The 22,123-nt window shown below is 43.4% G+C and overlaps 1 protein-coding gene across 1 annotated transcript; it reads right to left on the bottom strand.

Moving 5' to 3' along the window:
- Positions 1 to 1,172: 1,172 nt before the first annotated feature.
- On the bottom strand, positions 1,173 to 20,304 carry tspan1 (tetraspanin 1). Its single transcript, XM_083766917.1, has 8 exons — positions 20,175 to 20,304; positions 19,755 to 19,817; positions 14,344 to 14,550; positions 11,131 to 11,205; positions 5,061 to 5,159; positions 3,278 to 3,424; positions 2,439 to 2,522; positions 1,173 to 1,302 (listed from the first exon to the last, which is right to left on the bottom strand). The coding sequence occupies exons 2-8, from the start codon at positions 19,809 to 19,811 to the stop codon at positions 1,243 to 1,245; spliced, it is 729 nt and encodes a 242-aa protein (XP_083623043.1). The 5' UTR covers positions 19,812 to 19,817; positions 20,175 to 20,304; the 3' UTR covers positions 1,173 to 1,242.
- Positions 20,305 to 22,123: the final 1,819 nt, after the last annotated feature.

The following is a 22,123-nucleotide window of genomic DNA, read 5'->3' as shown; positions in this document are numbered from 1 at the left end:
GGGCTGGTTATATCAGAGTGGTGATTGAGGCTTAAACCATTAGAAATAACTGTGAGGGACATAGACAATATGATATTAAATATTAGAAGCAGTTTTAAAATGCATGTTATTTGCACTTTAATGGTCAATATTTACTCGGCTTTGTCCTACAACATGGCCAGTCTTGTCTTCAAGGGCATGAGATGGAACGCCAATGAATCATAGTCTGCAGTGCACGGCTCAGAGATGAATTGAAGCACTGCCCTCCATGGTGCCCTTTTCAGCCCGGGCCTTGCCATTTATGGGAAAATACCGCCCGAATTGTGTGCAAAGTGGCTCATTCTTCACACAACACGGTTGTATTGAGTGCCGTTTGACGTGGCAAGCGTGAGGATCAACAGTGACCTTAAAGACGCCAAAGGATATGAGCATTATTCCGAATAGGACACCAAAACCATTATCTGCAACTGTACCATTGGACAATGTCATTACATGACGGCTATAGTCCACTAAAAGCTATAGGAAATCTAAGAGTAAACCAGTTTAAGTGCCAGACAAATGGAAGCCACAGTGTGTGTGTGCTTAAGCCTTATGTACATTTGTGAAATCCATCTGCCTGTCAACACAGATTCTGTGGTCCATGAGAAAATTACAGAGCAACACACTGATTGTGTGCAAAAAAGTCCCCAAAACCCAAATGGTTGATATATTTTATTGGCAATATTAAATATTTACATTGTGTGTGGATTTAATAGGTAAAATAATTGCACCTTCTCAATTTATATAAAATTGTTTTTGTTATTATGCTACATCCGTGTTCCATAGATAAGTCTTAAAGGTATATTCAGTGATTTCACTTAATTCAAATATCACTTATTTTTTTGTTTTGTTGTGATAATCCTCTCTACTGTAGAGTGTGCTGACCATATAAGGAGTTCCTCCCTGTCCCCAGTTAACCCCTGGGGGTCAAAAAACCTTAGGTTTCGTTTTTGGCTCTCTATCCTGATTGGATGAAAGGCTTAGGTCCCAGCCAAAAACGAAACCTAAGGTTTTTTGAGTGAAATCACTGAATATACCTTTAAATTAAAACTAGTACAGTGTGAAAAAACATTATGACTTAATCTAAATCTAAAATAACCAGGCTGTATTGTGCATTTTAAGTGAAATCAAATCAGTTTTCCGAGACTTGTTTCATTCTACAGACATGCCACATTGCCACAAGATGAAACAGCATCCTTACAGGCTATAACACATAGCAGAGTTTCAGCTGTCCCGTTTGTCCATGTGACAGTAGAGGTACATTGACACAATCATCGCTGCAATCTACGGAGAAAGAAACAAACTTTTGATTAATATTAGAATAGAAGATTCAACTTTTCATCTATTTTTGTAATAATAGTCATTCATTATATAAAATAGACTAACTCGAAATACCTGGCTGAGGGTATTTCTAGTACTGTACATACATACCGGTACAAACATACATACAATGATTGATTATTTGTGTTTAAGTGTTTAGCACTGCATTTGCATGATATTTTCTTGTTTAAGTTCTGACTCTTTTCTCCCTCAATGGTACAATTTACAATTTGGGCATTTAGCAGACGCTCTTAATCCAGAGGGACGTACAGTAAGCAAGAACAACACAAGGCAATACATGAAATGCATTAGAAATAGTCATCTATACGTAAACCAAGAACCAATCATCCGCCTAATGGTAGAATACTTTGAAACTATAAACCAGATCAATTAGTCTTTGCATATGCCGCCCTACAAGGTCATCAAGGCTAAGCTAGTGCTACAGGCTAAGGTGGAGTCTAAAGAAATTAGTTTTCAGACTACAGTGTTATAATTTAGCTATTGAAAAATAGCAGATCTACAAGCTCATAGCGCACCACCGAGTGGCGCGCTACGAGCTTGTAGGTCTGCTATTTTTGAAAAATCATTCAAATGTGCTTGAAATCTTTCCGAAAATTGTGATTTCACCATTCTGCACTCTGTACGGGGCGGGAGCGGAGAAGGAGGGGGACATGTGACAATCGGTTGGTTGAAGGCCAATCATGCTGGGAGGCCAGTAATGAGGGAGTTGTTACAATAGTCAAGATTTTATATGACTAGACTGACTGATTATGTATTCACACCTACTACTCGCAAAAAAGAAAATGTAAGGACTGGGTTTCAGCAGTAACTCTGTTCTGCCATTCATGTGACCTCACATCACAAGATGTTGGGGACATGCAAATCGCTGGTTGTATGGCTGGTTTAGAATACCACCGTATTTTTTGCAAGGGTAAAATGTGGAATGGACAGCTGGGACTCTGGTCAAAGATGTACACTACAGTATACACAGGGTGTAATTGGTTTTAACTATTACAGGGAGTAAACGGTGAGTATCAGAGACTCTCTGACAGAAGTAAGTGCAGATGTACTGTAAAGTGAATTTTCACATGTGAACTTACCTCCAAGATACCAATTCCTGCTGCTATTCCACCCACAATGTTAGCATTCTTCTTGAGGAGATCTAGAATCTCTCCAAAGCAGCCCTAGAGCAAATGCAGTCAGGGTAAGCCACATATACAGGAGTATGCACATAATATGTTTTTTCAGAGGAATTCATCACATTTTCCTAAATGTGTTTTGGCTCAGTACAAATAGAAACATTAATGGCCATGCCCATGACTTTTTAACCTAATTTACAATGATGACCTGAACTAGATAAAACATTTTTTATTAACTGCATTGTTTTGAAGCTACATAAACTAGGCTAGCTACATCACCTTGTCAGAGACAAAGACACAGTGTTCAATTTCTTCCTGACCCCAAAAATGTAGTTCAAAGATAGTTAAACTATCGCTGTAACTGGGCCACATGGATCATTTTATCCTCACTTTAGTGGTACATTTCGAGACTACTTTCTTTCTTGTGATCGGGCCACATAAAAGCGGGTAAGGCATCATAGATATGGTTACCTCAATGGCTATGGAATATCTTCATTTTCTTTTTTCCAGTATACTTAACCACTAAAGCCCTATTAAGGAAAAAATCAGAATAGGCCATGTTTGTCCAGAATAGGCCAAGTTTGTCCTTTTTAATCTTTCACCTATAATGTCATGCCTAAAATAGGGACATGTTATGCTATAGACTTAGACGGTATGCACATGCATAAAGTGACTGGATGTATGACTGTCATGGCCAGAAAGTAGTTTTTTGCCACTCAGTAGGCGTTCCTGCACAAATTCTGGGTATGATGACACGCATTCCCTCTATTACTCTGCTGATTAAGATAAGTCTTTATCACCTGTACAGGATTGCGCTGTGCCATTGGTGGGCTGCAGGTGGTGCCATTGAACTGGTGGCAACAGCTCAATGGGAGGTAGCCTCCAGTCTGGTTCAGAAAATTGGAATCCATAAAGTCTGTGTAGTTGGAAAATCCACAGCACTGCATCTAAAAGACAAAGCATACAATGGCAATTTTGACACAGTTAAAAACCTCTTAAACCCCAGGGGGGTCCAGGGGGAAAATCTGCAACATCGGAGTTGGAACCGGAGACCAATTGGGTCTCCATTGACCCGCTGAGCGCTGTTCAGAGGTTGACAGCCGCTGCCCCCGCCGGCGGGGGCAATGGGGCTCATAAACAGTATTACAAATTTTTGTTACCAAAAACAAACCAACAAACAAAGGAATATAGGGTTTAGGATTCGTCATTATGTAGTTTTGTAAAAATAAACGTCTTAACTGTATGTGTAAACCTGCTGACACATCTTTTCAGTTTGTACTTCTGGTTGTTATTGGCTTTTTATCCATTTCATTGCCTTGCTATTTCCTTCAGAAGAGCTTATGTATAGGGGCTATGCAATGTGTGTAAGCTAATGGGCCTATACGTATTTATCCCTCTCACACTGACTGAGTCAAGGTCTGCAGAAAATATATAATAATAAGATGTCTGCATGTCTGCAAACAGCACGTTTGCAACAAAAGCATATTACATATACTGAAGGCACTACGCTCGACACGCTACTACACAGACAACAATGTTGCCATTTGAATATGTGATGAAACAGTAAATAATAGGGAACTGCATATAATAGGGACATGTAATAGGGACTGCATATGTGGGCTCTGTGGACTGCATATCTACATAGGATTCATCATGTAGTTTTGTCACTTGGATTGGATATGATTGATCCATCAAAAATAAGTTTCTTAACCGTGTGTGAGCCTGCCCTGTTGACATGAAGTTGAACGAGAACGAGCAGCATGTTTCTACTGCTAGGCTACTGCCGGTTGTTATTGGTCTCATACATTTCATGCCGTGTAATTGCCTTTAGAAGAGCTTGACATATGGATTATGTACAGTCACTGTACGGCTATGCTTATTCTTCCGTCTCATGCTGCCTTTAGAAAGTCAAGGTCTGCAGAAAGTAATTAAGGTGTCTGAAAAACGGCAATTTTTCAACAAAAGCGTCTGTTGATATCCTGAAAGCACTAGGTTATATGGACAGACTTCGTGACACTTTCTGATGTTAGGGCCATTATTCAACCACAGCCACACAAGAAAAGTTTTCTTGTAAAAGTGTATCTTTCAAGCTGTAAAGAAATTGGAGTTTTGAAAGAAAACAAGTTTTATCATTATAGGTTACTGAAGTTACATGTGAAATGGACTGGAAAATAGTAGCCTACCACTACAGTGTACTGTGTTGGAATGATTCCAAGGACTTTCAGGGATGATTTCTAGAGTACCTGAAACACTCCATGGGCACAGGGTGAACATGGGTCAATTGGGAAAAGTCTTTCATTGGCCCTTGAGGAAAGATATTTGACAATTTCACACCAGACGGATAAGCACAATTTCTAAAAGGGAGTGGTCTTAAATTGAACGTGTTATAGATTTAGTTTATACATAATTAGGACCAAATGACTGACCAGTGAATGCATGCAAAATAAAATGTCACATTATTTCTAACCCTTTGACCTTGGTCATAGTTTTCATTGTTTTTGAGGGGCGCTAGCCTCTCCTATATGTTCAGCTTTGAGGGTCTGTGTAAACACAAACATTGAAGACAAAAGTGTTTAAACATACCTCGGTCATGGTGTTGTTCCACATCTTTGTAACTACAGGGTCACTGCCGTACTGCTCCTTCAAGGCAGGGGTGGCCCATGCTTTCAAGATGCCCTCAGCCTGGCCAACACACACACACACACACACACACACACACACACACACACAATGTCATACTGAATATTATTGTCCAGCCCCGCATATCATAATATAAGTGTTGTCTTTTCCTAGTTTTAAATGACAGTAAAGTTTCATGATAAAAACACAGACGCTGTTGATGGTGTGAAAATATAATCTCTGCCTCCCGGTTGGAATTAAAAAAATCACCCAGGTGCACACCCTGGCATGACATACACCGAGCATAGAGCTACACTGGGGGCCTGCTGTCTGGATCCACTGGTCCCCTATCTAGTATTTACAGGTACACACACACACACTAGCAGGCAAAAAGAAAGAAAGAAAGTTACTATGTTTACCCAGGGTAACTGGACTAAGCTCAAGAACTTGTTTACAGCCAGGCCCTGCTCATAGAACATTTCATGGTAGGGGTTCAATGCCTTGTTCAAGGGCACTTCAACGGTGGTAATTTTAACGTGCCGGTCCGGGGATACAAACTAGCGACCTTCCGATATCAAGACCGCTCCGCAAACCGTTCGGCCACCGCTGCCCCTTTCACATGTACGCACGCATGCACACACGCACACACACACACACACACACACACGCATGCACATACGCACGCACACACACACACACACACACACACACACACACACACACACACACACACTACAGTTTGAGAGCCTCTGATATAAAACAAGGGCAGCTGCTTTATATAGGCGAAGCGGTAATTCTCCGGGAGTCACCTATGCATCAATAATGAAATAAATTGTCTCTCAAACAAAGCACCTGGGAAATAAACAACCGTGGGCCTGGCACCTGGAAAAAAATAAAATGACTGAGCCATTATTCACCATTCTTCTCCGTCCTTTGTGCTGGTAAATGGGGGGCATTTACATATATATTGATGCTCCTGGTCTTTTTTGGTCAGGTCACAGGATAACCCCCAACCCCCACCCTTTGTGCTTCATTTCCCATACTGTACTCTACTTAATTTCATGGACATCACATCACTAAGACACAAGATATCGCCTTTGTCGGCCAGAAACCTTGTATCTCCGTATTTTCTTTTTCTCATTTTTTTATCCCACGATTTTGTAACCGTTTTTTCACCCGTTGCCAATTGCCTAAGGTGTATAATTCTGGGCGCTACTCTCCCTATGCCAACCTGGGGAGAGCCCTGAACTGAGCTCATGCTTCCTTCAATGCGTGAGGAGTGAGCAAGCCAGGGGGAGTTTCCCCAGAAGGACGTATAGTGCGTGAAAGGAACATGTTATTCTAACCAGCTCCTTTCCCCTCCATCAGGCGCCCCGGCTGACCAGGGGGAGGCAGTATAGAGACCAGGACTACTGCATGTTTTTGTGAGGGTACCTACCCTAGAGGCCCGGGGACACTGGGAGAACATGCATACTCCACAAAAAAGGCCCTTTCACCAACCACCCCTCCACACCTATGGGTATGGGATTGTAGGTTTTAGCTTGTAGGTACGCATTTTAACATTAAAAGTGAAAGGTTAAGCATGTCTGTGTTTATATTGAATAACTTTTCTCGTGCTCTGACTTATGGTGCGTCACCCGCTCAGGACAATATTGGTAATGGATCGCACACACCAAGAATGCCGTTTCAGAATCACAGAGCAGACCTTTCGGCTATCCAGCCTTCATCAGTGTACTGATAAAGGCTGGATAGCCGAAACTCTGCTCTGATGTAGAGAAATAAACCATCTAAAAAAGCATTATTGGTGTGTGCGACACATTACCTATATGCATATGTATTGCTTGTTGTGACAAAATAATAACTGCACTCATGGGATCCACTAAGAAACAGGTTATTTTTTTTCCTATTTCCTGAAAAGTAACCTTTTTACACATACAAGGTTTCCAGTTTCCAGCCAACAGCAACGCTACGCTTTCAGGGAGGAGAGGCTTTGTGTGGGGCTGAGGAGGAACTCCTTCATGACACCCCGGTTGGCTTGCTTTCATGCCCCTTCCATCCCTCCCTCCCTCCCTCCCTCGATCCCCAATCCCTCCCTCACTCTCTCGATCCCCCATCCCTCCCTCCCTACAATCTGTTTTTTTCTCCATTTTGATTAATAAGCCCGTCGCGTACAGTCGCACAAAGACCCATTTGATGGGGAAGGAGGGTCTGTGGCGTATGTGCGTGCGTGTGAGTGTTTGCCCTCGCCTATGTGTGTATTTACTGTATGTGTCTGTGGGCTCGAAGGCTATATTGTCTATGTGTATATTTGTGTGTTTTTTTTCCTGTGTGTGTGTGTGTGTGTGTGTGTGTGTGTGTTGTAGGGGCTGGGGGAGTGCCCAGGGGGATGCAGGGAGACATGCCACAATTAAAAGTGCCCCCCAAGAAGCAGAGAGAAGGACTGAGATCAGAAGGGTTATTACCAGCCAGCTAATTCATCACTGTCACTCGGCCTGTGCCTCGCTGCATTCCCCTACACACGCACGCACACATGCACGCACGCACGCACGCACGCATGCACACACACACACACACACACACACACACACACACACTCACACTCACACTCACACTCACACACACGCACATGCAGGTGGACAAGACAAAGCCTGTACTAACATATAGTGTAGTGAGGCAGGAGGCGATAACACATCTATCAATACAGTGTAGTGGACGGACACACACACACACACACACACACACACAATCACAGCAATTGGGATGATAGAGCTTTATGTGTTATTGATCCAACAGTCGTCGGAATGGTGTTTTAAAACACTGATAATCATTGCTATCTGTTATGGCTTCTGTACCACTATGGGCAGTCTTGTCAGTTAATTGGTTATTGTTTTAAAGATGAAAGCAATAATGGTATGAGGCTCTCCCTCCATCACGCCCAGTACAGTCCGGTCGTTATGAAAAATGTAGATGACAGATGGCATTAGTCACTATCTGTCACATTATATCTGTGTTATTAATCCAAAAGTTACAGGACTACCATTACTCACATTATACGTTACCTATATGGCAATTTCCAAAGCAATCACTCTGTAATCCATAACAGATTACATTTGAAAATGAGAGCTACCCCCCCCCCCCCCACACACACACACACACACACACACACACACACACTCCCCCCCCCCCCTTCCCCCCCCCCCCCCCACTCTTGGTGAAAGTGGCGTTATTCATTAAATGTCAGATCCGCTCTGTGTTATTAATCCATTTTGAAGTCCATATAATTTCTTCCTTTTTAATTGTGAATCTGCCCAGTGGTCACCTATGGGCCTGTGCAGAGAGAGAGAGCAACCATGACTGCTGATGACCTCTCATAATGCATGCCGGAATTGCATATTAAAACCTAGTTTATTCAGACCACCCCCAAGGTTATTGTCTTTTTTGGTGAGATTAGAAGGGGGTGGGTATGGCCAAAAGGCAGATTTACACGTGGTAGATAAGTATATGGAATAGATCAACAGTATATTTATTGGCCTCATTCATCTGCCACTGCCTCCCAGTTATTGACACAGGGGGGCTATATATATGTATATTAGATGTATTATTGGTCATTGTCATTATTCCATTGATATTGTGTTTACAGTCTTCCTTATCAAACACTTTCTCTCTCACACTCATATCCATGATGGAATAGACAGTGTTCTTTGTGTGTGCAATGAATAGGTGGCACGGGAGCTTACAAACAATGATCTAAATTGGCTTTAACCATATCTGCTATCTTTTAAGAAAGAGGAATCTATGATTTATAGCACACGTTCCATTAAGGTAAAAACAATAACCCAAACAAATTATCTCTCTTTTTTTGTACTGGTGGACAGTGGACACACAGAGAAAACACACCGCATATACATACATACGTGCGTGTGCACACATGCACAGGCACACGCACGTCTAGGCACGGACGTGCAGTTGATTTGCCACTCGCCAGATGCCTTTTAGATTGCTAGGCTTGGTTTGGTGGGCTTTATAAATGACAGGCGAGAGATGGGCAGATTTATTTCAACAAAACAACCTCAGCAACTCTCCCTAGCTCAGCCTCCAAGGACAAAGGTACATGCATGCACACACGCACGCACGCGTTTTACTATAGTTCTGAGAATGTCTACATTTTAGAACAGCAATTTGATGAATGCTTTTTCTTTACATTCTCATACATTCTTAATCTAATTCCAAAAACACCCGATCTACAAGCTCAGGTTGTGAGCTTGAAGTTCAGTGATTTTCGCTTTGTCACAATGATGCACAACTAAGTATAATTCAGGCATAACTCTAACCCGGTAATTCCCTAAAACATATTATTATTATTATTATTTGGATTTAAAACAACCATTTATCTTGTGAGGACAAAGAAAATGGTCCTCACAGTCTGTTTCTCATATTCTACTATAGTTGTGGGGACATAATGGCACAAGCACGCACACACACACACACCAAACTCTTGCTTGGTGGTTGATGTCTCTTTGTGTGAGAGCTTGCTCACCGGGGATTGGAGAGGATCAGAATACATTTGTTAACAGAGAGAGAGAGAGAGAGAGAGAGACTTGGTAACCGCAGCTCAGAGTGGTATACCAGGAGCACAAGCACAAACAAATGAGATTCCTGGGCAGCGTGCAGTCAGTCCACCCTCCACTCATCACCTCCTCACTGCAGATGGACGTGCATTAGATTATCTTCCCCTCGCTCTCGGGGACTCAGATACACCCTCTGATTGAGGGAGGGGGGGGGGGGGGTGTCTCTACTTCCTTTATCAGGAGCCCAGACCCAGTCTTGGATAACACCTTTTTACACAGCTCATTTGAAATCCTTGTAATTATTATACATGACACTAAATGGAAAGGGAGTGTGTGTGTGTGTGTGTGTGTGTGTGTGTGTGTGTGTGTGTGTGTGTGTGTGTGTGTGTGTGTGTGTGTGAGAGAGAGAGAGAGCGAATGGAGAGAGAGAGAGGGGAGGGAGAGAGAGAAAGAGAGGAAGGGAGCTCGGGTGGCCGACCCATATATGTAAATAGGCTGTTTTGCATATAAAATGCTTTAGCTTCAATATTCCCAAGTAATAAATTGCTCAAAGTGAGAGACATCGCACACAGCCCCGGGCAATCCTGGAGTCATTAAGTAGCCGAATGTACTGAGGCGGACATAAAGCCGGTAATTCAATGATGGCTGTGGCTGTGATGGAAAATTTACATGGAGATAAAATCGAGAGAGAAAGAGAGATGGAGAGCGAGAGAGAGAGATAGAGAGGAGTTGCAAGGGTGAGAGGGAGAGAGAGAGAAGTATAGTAAGTGAATAAGAGACAGAGAAATAAAGAGAAGGGATATTATGGAGATAAAGAGACAGGAGGGGAGGATTTGATACAGAGGGGGAAAATGGAACATGAAAGAGAGAGACAGACAGACAGACATGAGAGAGATAGACAGACAGACATGGGAGAGAGACACAGACATGGGAAAGAGAGACAGACATGAGAGAGAGATAGACAGACAGACAGACAGACATGGGAGAGAGACACAGACATGAGAAAGAGAGACAGACAGACAGACATGAGAGAGACAGACAGACGTGAGAGAGACAGACAGACAGACAGACAGACAGACAGACATGAGAGAGACAGACAGACAGACATGAGAGAGAGAGAGAGAGAGAGAGAGACATGAGAGAGAGAGAGAGAGACAGACATGAGAGAGAGTGACAGACAGACATGAGAGAGAGAGAGAGAGAGAGAGAGAGAGAGACATGAGAGAGAGACAGACTGAGAGAGAGAGAGAGAGAGAGAGAGAGAGAGAGACAGACAGACAGACAGACAGACAGACAGACAGACAGACAGACAGACATGAGAGAGAGAGTGAGAGAGAGAGAGACACACACACACAGACAGACATGAGAGAGAGACAGACAGACACAGAGAGAGAGACAGACAGACAGACAGACAGACAGACAGACATGAGAGAGAGAGATAAGATGAGAGATCCCAACAAACTTACAAATGAAGAGTAGGCCAGGGCCACCACTGCAGCAGCCACCTCTGCAATGAAGATGACCAGGATGATGGAGAAGAACTGCATGGGGACATAACATAACAGCATGTAGTGAATTTGTCTGTGGAAAAGTGACTATTCATTATTTAATTGGCATCTAATTGGCTGCATCACACGATCTTCATACATTCGGATTTTGTTAATTCACCTTTTTTTTTTAAATAAAGATTTTTGCATGAACACCCCACTCCCAGCACACATGGACGCACGCACACACGCACAGTATACACGCACACACACGCCCACTACAGACTACACTACACCACTCCATGGACTTCTAATCAGCCATTGTTCCACCATGCTGCAATCACAGAGATTGCCGATCAGGCCCGGCTGATTACACAAAAGGACAATAAGGAACACAAGAGCTGGAATGGATCCCATTCTATCATTCAGTCCATTACAGCTTCCGCGATAGGGAGGCTGTTTCTTTCGGAACACAGGGAGAAAACGGGGCGCTAGATAAGCATCTCATCCTGCGCTGTCAGCCGTGCTATAGCTGGCTCCAGTGCACCGTCATCATTCAAGCCCAATGGGAGGGTGTGGACGTGATGGGGGCCGTATGGGGGGGAAATGTGCTGCCTCTGCCACTCATTAGACTCACAGCATTGGACAAAGTGGTAGTTAGCACCCATCGTTAATGAGCATAATAATGTTCACGCTCCCCGTCTGAATGTATAGGAGGGTGGCGTTGCTGATGACATTGATGATGTAGGTGTTGCTGGGGTGGCTGGGCTGCGAGCAGCCAAGGGTGTGCGACGTCCCGGAAATGGCCGAGCTGTCTGTGCAAATTCTGTTGTTGTTGATGAGGCTAGATTTCATGTTGATGCTCATCATAGACTTTTGACACTTAATCATACAGCTTTTAGATCATTTAGAATTTTAACAGGTATACTGGGTCTGTGTAGGCTACTAGGCCAATTATCTTGCACATCATCTTTCACCCCAAAAGTAGGCCAATCACAGTGAAGCACACAGCTCAGCTGACGCTGCTATGATTGGCATAGCAGAGTCAGCTGAGCTGTGTGGTGCTGCTAAGCTAACCATTAGCTTGTTTCTACTGTTTACAAACTGCTGAAAATTGCTAGCAACACAACATTGCACAGGGTTGTGTCTTGTTTTGACCAAGCTATGTTCTCAATTTTTAATATGAATTGATAAGAGTATAGCTGAAAATAGTTCCTGCAGAAAATAATGATTTATCAACAAAAATAATAAGCATTGATGACTTAACTACACACAGATTATTAGGTAAGTGGTACGGACCAAATCAAATATCACTATGTTTGACAAAATAACTTGATATCGATATTGTGATGATAAATTGCATTTGTGACTATAACTTTCCTTTCTTGACTATAACTTTCTTTGTGACCCCCAAAACTGTGAGGTGTTTGCAAAAATAGCAAGACAGAGATAGAATTTTTTTTTGGACTAATATTGATATATTGCCAAGCCCTACAGATTTAACATAACATATTACATAATACATATAATTTATGTTCTATTGTAAATATACAATATGGCACATCCTTTTATACTGTAGGCCTGTGTAGGCTAAATAATGTGCCACATCTGCTTGTATTAAACAACGTTAAACTCACCAACATTGCAGCTCTAGGCCAAGCTTGAATTATCCTCTTTCAATCTGCCGAGCTTTTGTGTCATACAAATCCACCTTAGACATGTTATGAGCTATTTCTGTCAAGAAAGTTTTGCAGTTTGAAAGCAACACAGTTGTGTCCAGTTACGAGATGGAGAGAGAGAGGGAGAGATCTTCACCTCTGTGGTATTGACTATAGACTATGTGGAATCTGACTCTGATTATTGTCTCCACCAGGCCGAAGGCATGGGGGAGAGTATGTTTTGCACTCCGTCCGTCCGTGTGTCCGTCCGTCCGTGTGTGTGTGTGTGTGTGTCCGTGAGCAGCTAATCTCGGCCACCGTTAACCCGGTCGATGCCAAATTTTGCACACACACTCCCTGGATGCCAACGATGAACCTCTGCCCCAAACTTTCCAGAACGGCCTGTTATAGCGCCACCAGGAGGCCGCTTTGTGCAAAACAAGTTTTTGCACAGTACACCTACAGATTTTGTCCAAACATCGCGCAAATTGGTACACAGTCTCTCTAGTCTACAGCCATTCAACGAAACCGGTCTTTCAGATTTCTCAGACTCCATCCTGATTGGTTAAGATTGGCTTCCAAAGTTCACAGGAGTGCTCAGTTTCAAACAAAATGCTGCAAATCATGAACACATCGCGTGATTTCCGTGAAATTGTGCACCCACATTCCTACTAGGCCGAGGACGAAATGCCACATGAACAATTTCAACTCAGCCTCAAGGTGGCGCTATAACTGGCCGAAAAGTGTTTTTACCTCTAACTGCACGGATCTGTGGATAACTTTGTATGCCAACTCCCTAGAGGCCAAGGAAAAACCTTTGCCTGGAATGTTTCACATCTGCTCATCCTGGTGGAGACCTGTGCCCAGAAGGGCACTTTTTCTAGTTAATTATTATTAAGGACGCATGATTGTTGTAGGCTACCCGTCTAATGTAATACCAGCTAGCGTTGGCTAATGGCTACACATAAACGTCTCCACGTCTCTGTTAATATTCAGAGGGTGAGTGAGACTGATTTACATGCCAGATGTCCTCCCGTTGGATTTTGATTGACCGTCAGTGTTTCTATTGTTCATAAAATCACTGTGAAAGGGACCCAAACGATATCATTCATCACTATCATTGTCGTTAGTTGTTGATTAGTTTTTTTTACTAAAAACATTGTTATCGCTATAATTTAGTTATCGTGCTTGGCGTGAATGGCCCTTAAGCCATTTTAGGCGGGAACCCCTTTTGGTGTTAGCATTACGTTGTGCTTTAGCTATTTAAAAATAGCAGATCTACAAGCTCATAGCGCGCCACCGAGTGACTCGCTACGAGCTTGTAGGTCTGCTATTTTAGAAAAATCGAAGAGCGAATGACCTAGAAGACATTTTTAGAATCTGATCTCAGGTCAGAATGGAAAACTGTCAGGATGTAGTAGAAGACATTTTTAGAATCTGATCTCAGGTCAGAATGGAAAACTGTCAGGATGTAGTAGAAGACATTTGTAGAATCTGATCTCAGGTCAGAATGGCCCTTAATGAATCCACTCACGATGAGCAGCAGACACTTGTTCTCCTTGTGTGCGCCACAGCAGCCAAGTAGCCCCAGCAGGACCAGCACGCCCCCGATGGCGATGACGAAGAAGCCCACGTTGACGAACTGCGTGGCCTGGCTGGAGAAGGGCCCTAGGATCTGGAGGAAGGAGCCCCCGTCCACACTCACCCATATCCCCATGGCCACCAGGGTCAGACCCCCCACCTGGAAGGGAAGACACATGCAGCGCACACGGTGGGTGAGCTTAATGACTTAAGACCTGAGAACAGGTTTTTTACAAATGACACTTTTCTGAAAAACCTATGTTTCTATATGATGTGGTTCTCAAACTATTTCATGTCAAGGACCCCCAGAATGAAAACAAGGCAGATCTACAAGTTCGTAGCACAGCACTCGGTTCTGTGCTTGTAGATTTGCTATTTTTCAACAGCTTAAAGGTCATTACACACTGGCGAATTAGCGACGCGATATATTCGTGCGAATAATTCGCATAAAAAAAACAACAATTGAAGTCCATGCAAGCTTCCACATCAGTGGCGAATGTGCGAATGTGCGAAAATGCGACCGTTTTCGCTTTTATTTGTTCGCTCTGGTGTCGTATTTTGCAGAGATTCGCAGGCGAACTGCAACATGCAATATTTCGCATTTTCAGATCGCTTATTCGCATCGCGTCGCTAATTCGCCAGTGTGTAATGACCTTAAGTTTTAAATAATGGTTAATGTGGTTAAAGCTATAAGGTGACACAGATGCGTCCTCAGGTATAAATAACTGAAACTGTATTTCGTTAGACCCCAGGGGTCTAAACAAGGGCCCCTTTACAAGCTCACAACGTGTTACTTGGCAGCATTTTGAGAGCTTATAGATCTGCTGTTTCCGCCGACTGTTCGCCTATTTTTGTAGAATGTTCACCCATTATGGCATGCCCAATAGTGTTTAGCATGCATACTGTGTAGTCTGTATAGGGTGCATGCAAAGACACACAGACACCTACATACCGGTACTTACAGTGCACATGACCATCCATTTACACACAAACATACATAATGTATGGGAATAAATTATATTGCATTATTGCCTGTGGACAGACGTGTGTGTGTGTGTGTGTGTGTGTATGCACGCACACACGCACGCACGCACGCACGCACGCACGCACGCACGCACGCACGCACGCACGCACGCACGCACGCACGCACGCACAAATCATTGTCTCGCACACTTGACAAAGGTATGCAAGGACCACTGGGCTTTACAAAGCATGTAATCCATGGCTTACAATGACAGTTAAATTGTCAATCATCCGTTTGCCTGGCGGTCATTTCCATGGAGGGGGTCAAGCCAGCAGCTCTTGATATGATAATAAGTTTTGGAAATGAGAGGCCCCTTTACATCACAGACCCTAGCTCTCCTACCATTACTTCTAGTTGACACTCTGACCTACCTACCATCCTTTGAGGGGATTCAGAAGAGACTCTTTTGTCAGAAAGGAAAGAGCGAGAGAGAGTGTGTGTGTGTGTGTGAGAGAGAGAGAGATGGAGAGAAGCTGCCCGGGGCTTAACATTATACATTATATACCCAACTCCAGCTAGAATACGGCATATTTTTCTTTACCTCTCTCTTAAAGCAAACAACTGCCCTTTTCCCATGACCCCCTTTATCTCTCTACTTATGTCATGGAGGCATAATGGACAGAGGTCCATTCAGGATGATCTTGTGCAGGCAGATAAAGCCGACCTTGGGGCGTACAGAAGTAGGCCATGGGAGTATGACGTGGACAATGATGGAGGAAGCAGGCAGCTGTTGGAAAGCTGCTGGTTGCAAAACTTTTTTGCCCCCAAGCCCATCCCAGCCCCCCCCCCCCCCCCCCCCCCCTCCTTCTTTTCTCTTTTTATACATTTAGTGCCCTGGGACTGCCAATGCCACTTTTAAGATTCAAGCCTGCAGTTAACCACTTTTAGTGTGGCGTCCCTATTTTGGGCATGTCATTAGAAGGCTTTCTTTACCAGCTGCTGTGTAAGCACAGCTGGTCAATGTTCTCTTGCTGGTGCTTTCACGCCCACTTTCTGTAGTAGAGACCTATGGTCCTGATTGGCTGTCTCATCTCTAGGCAACCACACACTTCCCTAGCCGACCTGTAAGCCAATGGGAGACTATACACACACACACACACACACACACACACGCTCCGAGACTAAACAGCATGACACGGTGTGCACACACGCACATGCACACACACAAGTATAAAATGCCGCTTACGTGTCTAAAGATTTTTGATGATAGTCATCAGGATTACATTACAGGATACTGCTGAGGAAATCTCTGGAAGTGAAACACGAGTAGCAGAGAACTGTTTTTGCCCAGGGGAGTTTGAAGCACATTCATACGAATCTATAGACACAACACCCGTAAGACCTGTTTGTGGTGGAAGTATGTCAAAAGTTTTATATTACATGGAAGCCCCACTCCACCCTCCAGCCCGTCCCCAGACTCCCCACCCATGTGCATCTCTTCCCTCGTCGTGTCTCTTTGTCTTTGTCTCTCCCGTCTCTCTCAACCTCTTAATTCTCTGTCTTCCCTGTATATTTCCACCTCTTTCTCCCTGTGAGTTGGTCACTGGGTGCAGGTTCCTATATTCATTTGTCATCCTCCTCAGCAAAGCGCCCCCAAAACCTTATATTGTCTGTCAGGGCCAATCAGGCAGGCTGTAGTCATACAACGGGAGGCCCTCTGCTTCCCATCACGGCCCCTGCCTCCTGTCAAAACTGTGATGCCTTCCACCAGCTGGGAATCATCTCTCTGTTACCCCCTCCGTCGCTCCCTCACTCTCTCTGCCTCTCGCTAACTCAATCCTGCATGTCTCTTCCTTTCTCCCTCTCTTGTGTCACTCTGCCCCTCTTACAACTTGCTTTCTCTACCTCTCTTTCACTCACCCACTTCTTCCTCTCTCGCTCAATCGCACTCTTTCTCTTCCTCTTTTGGATACTGTCGCTCTCTCTGCCCTCTCTCCCTCTTTCTTTCTCTACCTACAGTACACCCCTCTCCTATGTCCCCCACTGTACCTTTCACTCTGGTATATCTCAATTTTTTTCATCTCCCCCTTCACCTGTTCCTTACCATCAGTGCCCCACTGGGTAAATGTGATAAGACAAGCATATTCCCCCTCTAACTCCATGCCTGACACCATCATCCTTCTATATAATTGTAGCTGGCACATTATCTTTTTTTAGTTTTTTTCTTAAAGCAGACTAATCCGTTTGATGGCATGCCATTTTCAGACGTGTGCCCTATCATGTGAGCACGCACATGGCTAAAGATTTACCACAAATCAGGTTACTTACTTTTTTTGTCTTAAAGGGGAATGAAACTGGGGTCAAATGAAAGGTCATACTCAAAGGAAATATCATTAAGGTTAGAAGAGAAAGAGAATGAATAGCAGGCTATAATAGGACCATATACTGTACAGTATAAGTATATATAGAGTATGAAAAGGAAAGAGGGGCCATCCCACTCCAATTGAAATGGAATTGGTGCGTTCTGAAAGCTATGGGATGAGAAAGACATCAGCTGAGTGTAGCTGATTTTCTGAGGGTCACATTACTGCGAGCAGACAATCTGATTTAGCCGTGGAGCTCAGACAATGATCAGACATGGAGAGACCTTTCACACGGGAGACAGTATCTCATTTACAATGTACAATTTTGATGGGTTCCATGGCACAATGGTATGCCAAATGAATGCGCCGTGAAAGAGATACAGCCACATTTTCACTATTTCCAAAGCATTTACTTGGTGCCACAGTGAGTTGGTGCAGTGTTACTGCACTATGCCTTGAATATTTGAGATGTATTTTGCACTGCGCACTTAATTCACTTTGAATTCACCCCATCGAAAGAAAAGGCTGTAGGATATGACGATTGCAAGGACGAATTATCTTCTAAAAGCTATACCACATTGTCTTCTAAAAGCTATACCACATTGTCTTCTAAAAGCTATACCACATTGTCTTCTAAAAGCTATACCACATTGTCTTCTAAAAGCTATACCACATTGTCTTCTAAAAGCTATACCACATTGTCTTCTAAAAGCTATACCACATTGGGTATCATTTAAGGGCAAGTGGGCAACTCTGATTTGAAGAAGAGACTTCCCTCAACAGAGAGTGAGATCTCCACTGGAGGAAACTCATCCTCCTGAGACAACTTTGCTGCAACTTTGAATTCATTCTCAGTGGTCATCTTTTTACAGCAGCGACATCAAAGCATCTCATTGTTTTGAGGGGGGCTAGCCCCTCCTACTGTATATTCAGCTATTAGTACATTTTCGTCTTACACAAACATTAAATTCCCATTGACAATAAATGGAGAATTTCCGTCATATGTGTCTGAGAATTACGTAACATGTCTAAATGCTCAGACAGACTTAAAATTGTCCATTCAAGTGTCAATGGGATTGTTTTTTTTGTGTATGACAAATCACACCCGTGTGAAGTGAGGGGCGCTAATATAAAGTCTAACTAGCGCCCCTCAAAAATAGACAACTAAGCAGATTTGCTCATGTACGATGATAAGAGTGCCCCTCACTTTTGTTTGACGAGCTGAGTGGATTCAGTCCATCATCTTGCTCTGCTGGATGACATTTCAACCAATCCATCACAACCACCACCATCATCATCATCGGTGGTGCTGCCGTACTGGATTTATCAAAGAAATGCACTTGTGGAAATGGGAGGGAAAAATGATGACTCGCACTATACGAGCGTCATCTGTGCGGCCCTTTCTAGTGACAGTGGGACAGGTGGGCTCGACTCGCGGACAAATTCAGCTTACCCTCGCCAAAGTTTCCCTCCATTTCACCCACACATTAGTTATCAGTGTTAGGGGTGAGACATTTGGAGGTAGCAAAAATTAGAGCCTTTGAAGTTAATGAGATGAAAATTACTGCGGTGAAGGAAATGTGTGTGTGTGTGTGTGTGTGTGTGTGTGTGTGTGTGTGTGTGTGTGTGTGTGTGTGGTGTGTGTGTGTGTGTGTGTGTGTGTGTGTGTGTGTGTGTGTGTGCACGCACATGAATGCGTGCGTACGGAGATGGTACTGTAGTAGGAGAGGGACTATCGTTTAGGGCTCCTCGCTCAGTGATTTGAGATGTTTGTATAACGTCTCCTTTGTGTGTGTGTGTGTGTGTGTGTGTGTGTGTGTGAGAGTGAAACGATTTCCTATGCATTGCAGCGATTGCCATTGTTTGTTTCCTCCACACATGGCTTTTTCCCTGTAAATATTTCACGCAATAAATGAACAAACGCAATTACTCTCCCCCACCACCACCCACCCACGACCCCTTGACTCCCCCACTAAACCCCCACCTCCAATGCATGCATGCATGCATGCGCGCAATCAAAGCCGGAAACATACTTACAAAGATAAGCAAGTTGAACACCGCCATCATAAACTTGAAGAATGTGAAGCACCCCATTTTAATCTGTAATAAAAAAGGAGAAGATAAATTATTGCATTTCTTCTTTCATCAGCCCACTCCTTCTATCTCTCGCTCACATGCACGCGCGCACAGTGCCACAAAACTGAGCACAGGTCCAATCATCCACACGCATGCCACGCTATTACATTCAGCTCACATCCTTCTTTGAAATTACTCTTTGAAAATTACACTGCTGACAATGGCTCTTAATGATGAAGGGGAAAAAATAAGCCAAGAAGCACTGTGAACATGTTCAGAGAGGGACATGGTAAATGGAAAATCTAATGCCAAACAAGGTTACAGGAAAAGAAGAATTTGAAATCCCACATTCAGGTATACAATATTAAAAAAAACACGTACCTTTTTGAATGAATGCACTTGTTTTTTGTGAAGTTGGACTCTCACTTGCCTAAAATGTCCTTGGTTTGGAGAGACTCCTCGACAAACAAAAAGTAACTATCACATGAAATGGTGTCTGACCTTAGTTCGGGTGCAGTGCTAATGTGAGTTTGTCAGTGGGTGGATATATGTGTCCGGATAATTATGTTTGTCAGCGATACCGACTTCACTACTAGAGCCTGTGGTATAGAAATGTCATGATGGTGTTTTCCTCGGGCAGAACTGTCAAACTGGGTGTGGTGGTGTGGTGCTTCGGGAAGGATATAGGTGACAGCAGGTGTCAATTGTTCAGGTAGAGGACAGACAGTCGGGTAGTGGCTCCGGTGGCAGGCCTGACCCCTGCAGGTACACTGTGACATAGTTGTACACTTCCACACCATCACACTCGTCAGAGATTTGGCTATCCAGACGATATCCTTGTAAACTACCCCTATGATGCAACTTAAAATGTTATCTGAGCCACACACACACACACACACACGTACGTGCGTGCACGCGCACACAGTGTTTATTCACCACACTCCTGTAAGGACCTTATCTCAATTATTTTTCTCCATAAAACTATTTATTTTGTGAGGACCAGGACAGGAGAATTGGCCTTACAATGCTCTCACATTCTGCTATACTTGTAGGGACATTTGGCCCTCACAAATATACGGCAGTAGTGTAATAATACTAGTGCACGCTTGGCCCTCACAAGTATACAGCAGTAGTGTAATAAAAGTAGTGCACGCGCGCGCTCCATCCATTCATACAAGGCATGAAATAAATCCCCACGCAACCCATGAAAAGGTGAAACAATAAACTTATACTGTCATTACTTTATGATTTTCATAGTGATATACGACCTCTGGGATTATGTAACAATATGTGTAAGTTAAATAATAAATAGTTACATCACTGTGGGTGTGTTGATGAGAGCAGTATGGAGTGACAGTCTTGGATCCAGGGGGTTTCTGGTATTGTGTCAAAGTGTCCTTGAGCAAGACACTAACTCCACTGGGCAGGCTGGCGCCTTGCATGGTTGCCTCCGGCATCAGTGTGAATGTGTGGGTGAATGTAACAATGCGTAAAGCGCTTTAGAAAAGAGAAATGCAGACCATTATAACATTTTAGACCAGGGGTCTACAACGTTTTTCAGCCCAAGGACCCCTTAGCTGAGAAAGAGATGAAGCAGGGACCCCCCCTCTACATATTGTATTAAACCGTTTAAACTTTTTCATAGATAGCTGGATTCATGTTAACGTGTATTTTCAGATAACCTTTAAACCCTCAATATTTAGTCAACTTGACCATTGGTTGGGTTCAGTTGCTATTTTTCCATCGACATCTGAAAAACAAGCTCACAATGCCTCGCAGCGTGAGTTGTTGTGAGCTTGTAGATCTGCTAATTTCAGCTAATGTGCTCCACCACACAATGATGGGGTCCCGGACCCCTGTTGAAAAGTGTTTTAGACCATTTACAGTACAGTGCATTTTTTTTAACTTATTGTAGGTCACTAAAAATCCCTTTTTTGTGACACCATGGCTATGCATTACCGGTAATGTAAGTGCTTTACCTTCATTCACAATGAGGCCACACTGTAATGATGGATAATGCATTAGCTCAGAACAGCTCAAAACTGGAGAGAAAACGTACTTGTATGATTATTAACCTATATTCTGTATTTGCTATTTAAATGGCACCTTTGCATAACATCTATAACATTATTAAAAACGTATAATAATCAGTGATATCCACCTTTTAAACAATAAACATCTACAGTAGTTAAATGTTAATGTCGACAGCATTTCACATTCTCCTCCACAGGATACTTATCTGTTGCTCCGTTGATTCCATTGTTCACCGTTTGGTCCTTTGTTCTTTTGTCCCCTGAACACCACAGTAGCCGATACATACCACTAGAGGG

The sequence above is a fragment of the Protomyctophum parallelum genome (assembly GCF_964188405.1).
Source record: "Protomyctophum parallelum genome assembly, chromosome: 6".
Taxonomy (NCBI): Eukaryota; Metazoa; Chordata; class Actinopteri; order Myctophiformes; family Myctophidae; genus Protomyctophum; species Protomyctophum parallelum.
This window is presented reverse-complemented; position numbering and strand designations above follow the sequence as displayed.

Coding starts and splice junctions, on each gene's coding strand:
- tspan1 (XM_083766917.1), bottom strand. CDS start 19,811: ATGGGGTGCTTCACATTCTTCAAGTTTATGATGGCGGTGTTCAACTTG. Junction 14,551..19,754: donor TGTTCAACTTGCTTATCTTT/GTAAGTATGTTT, acceptor CTTCCCTTCCAG/GTGGGGGGTCTGACCCTGGT. Junction 3,425..5,060: donor GGAACAACACCATGACCGAG/GTATGTTTAAAC, acceptor TTTGTCTTTTAG/ATGCAGTGCTGTGGATTTTC.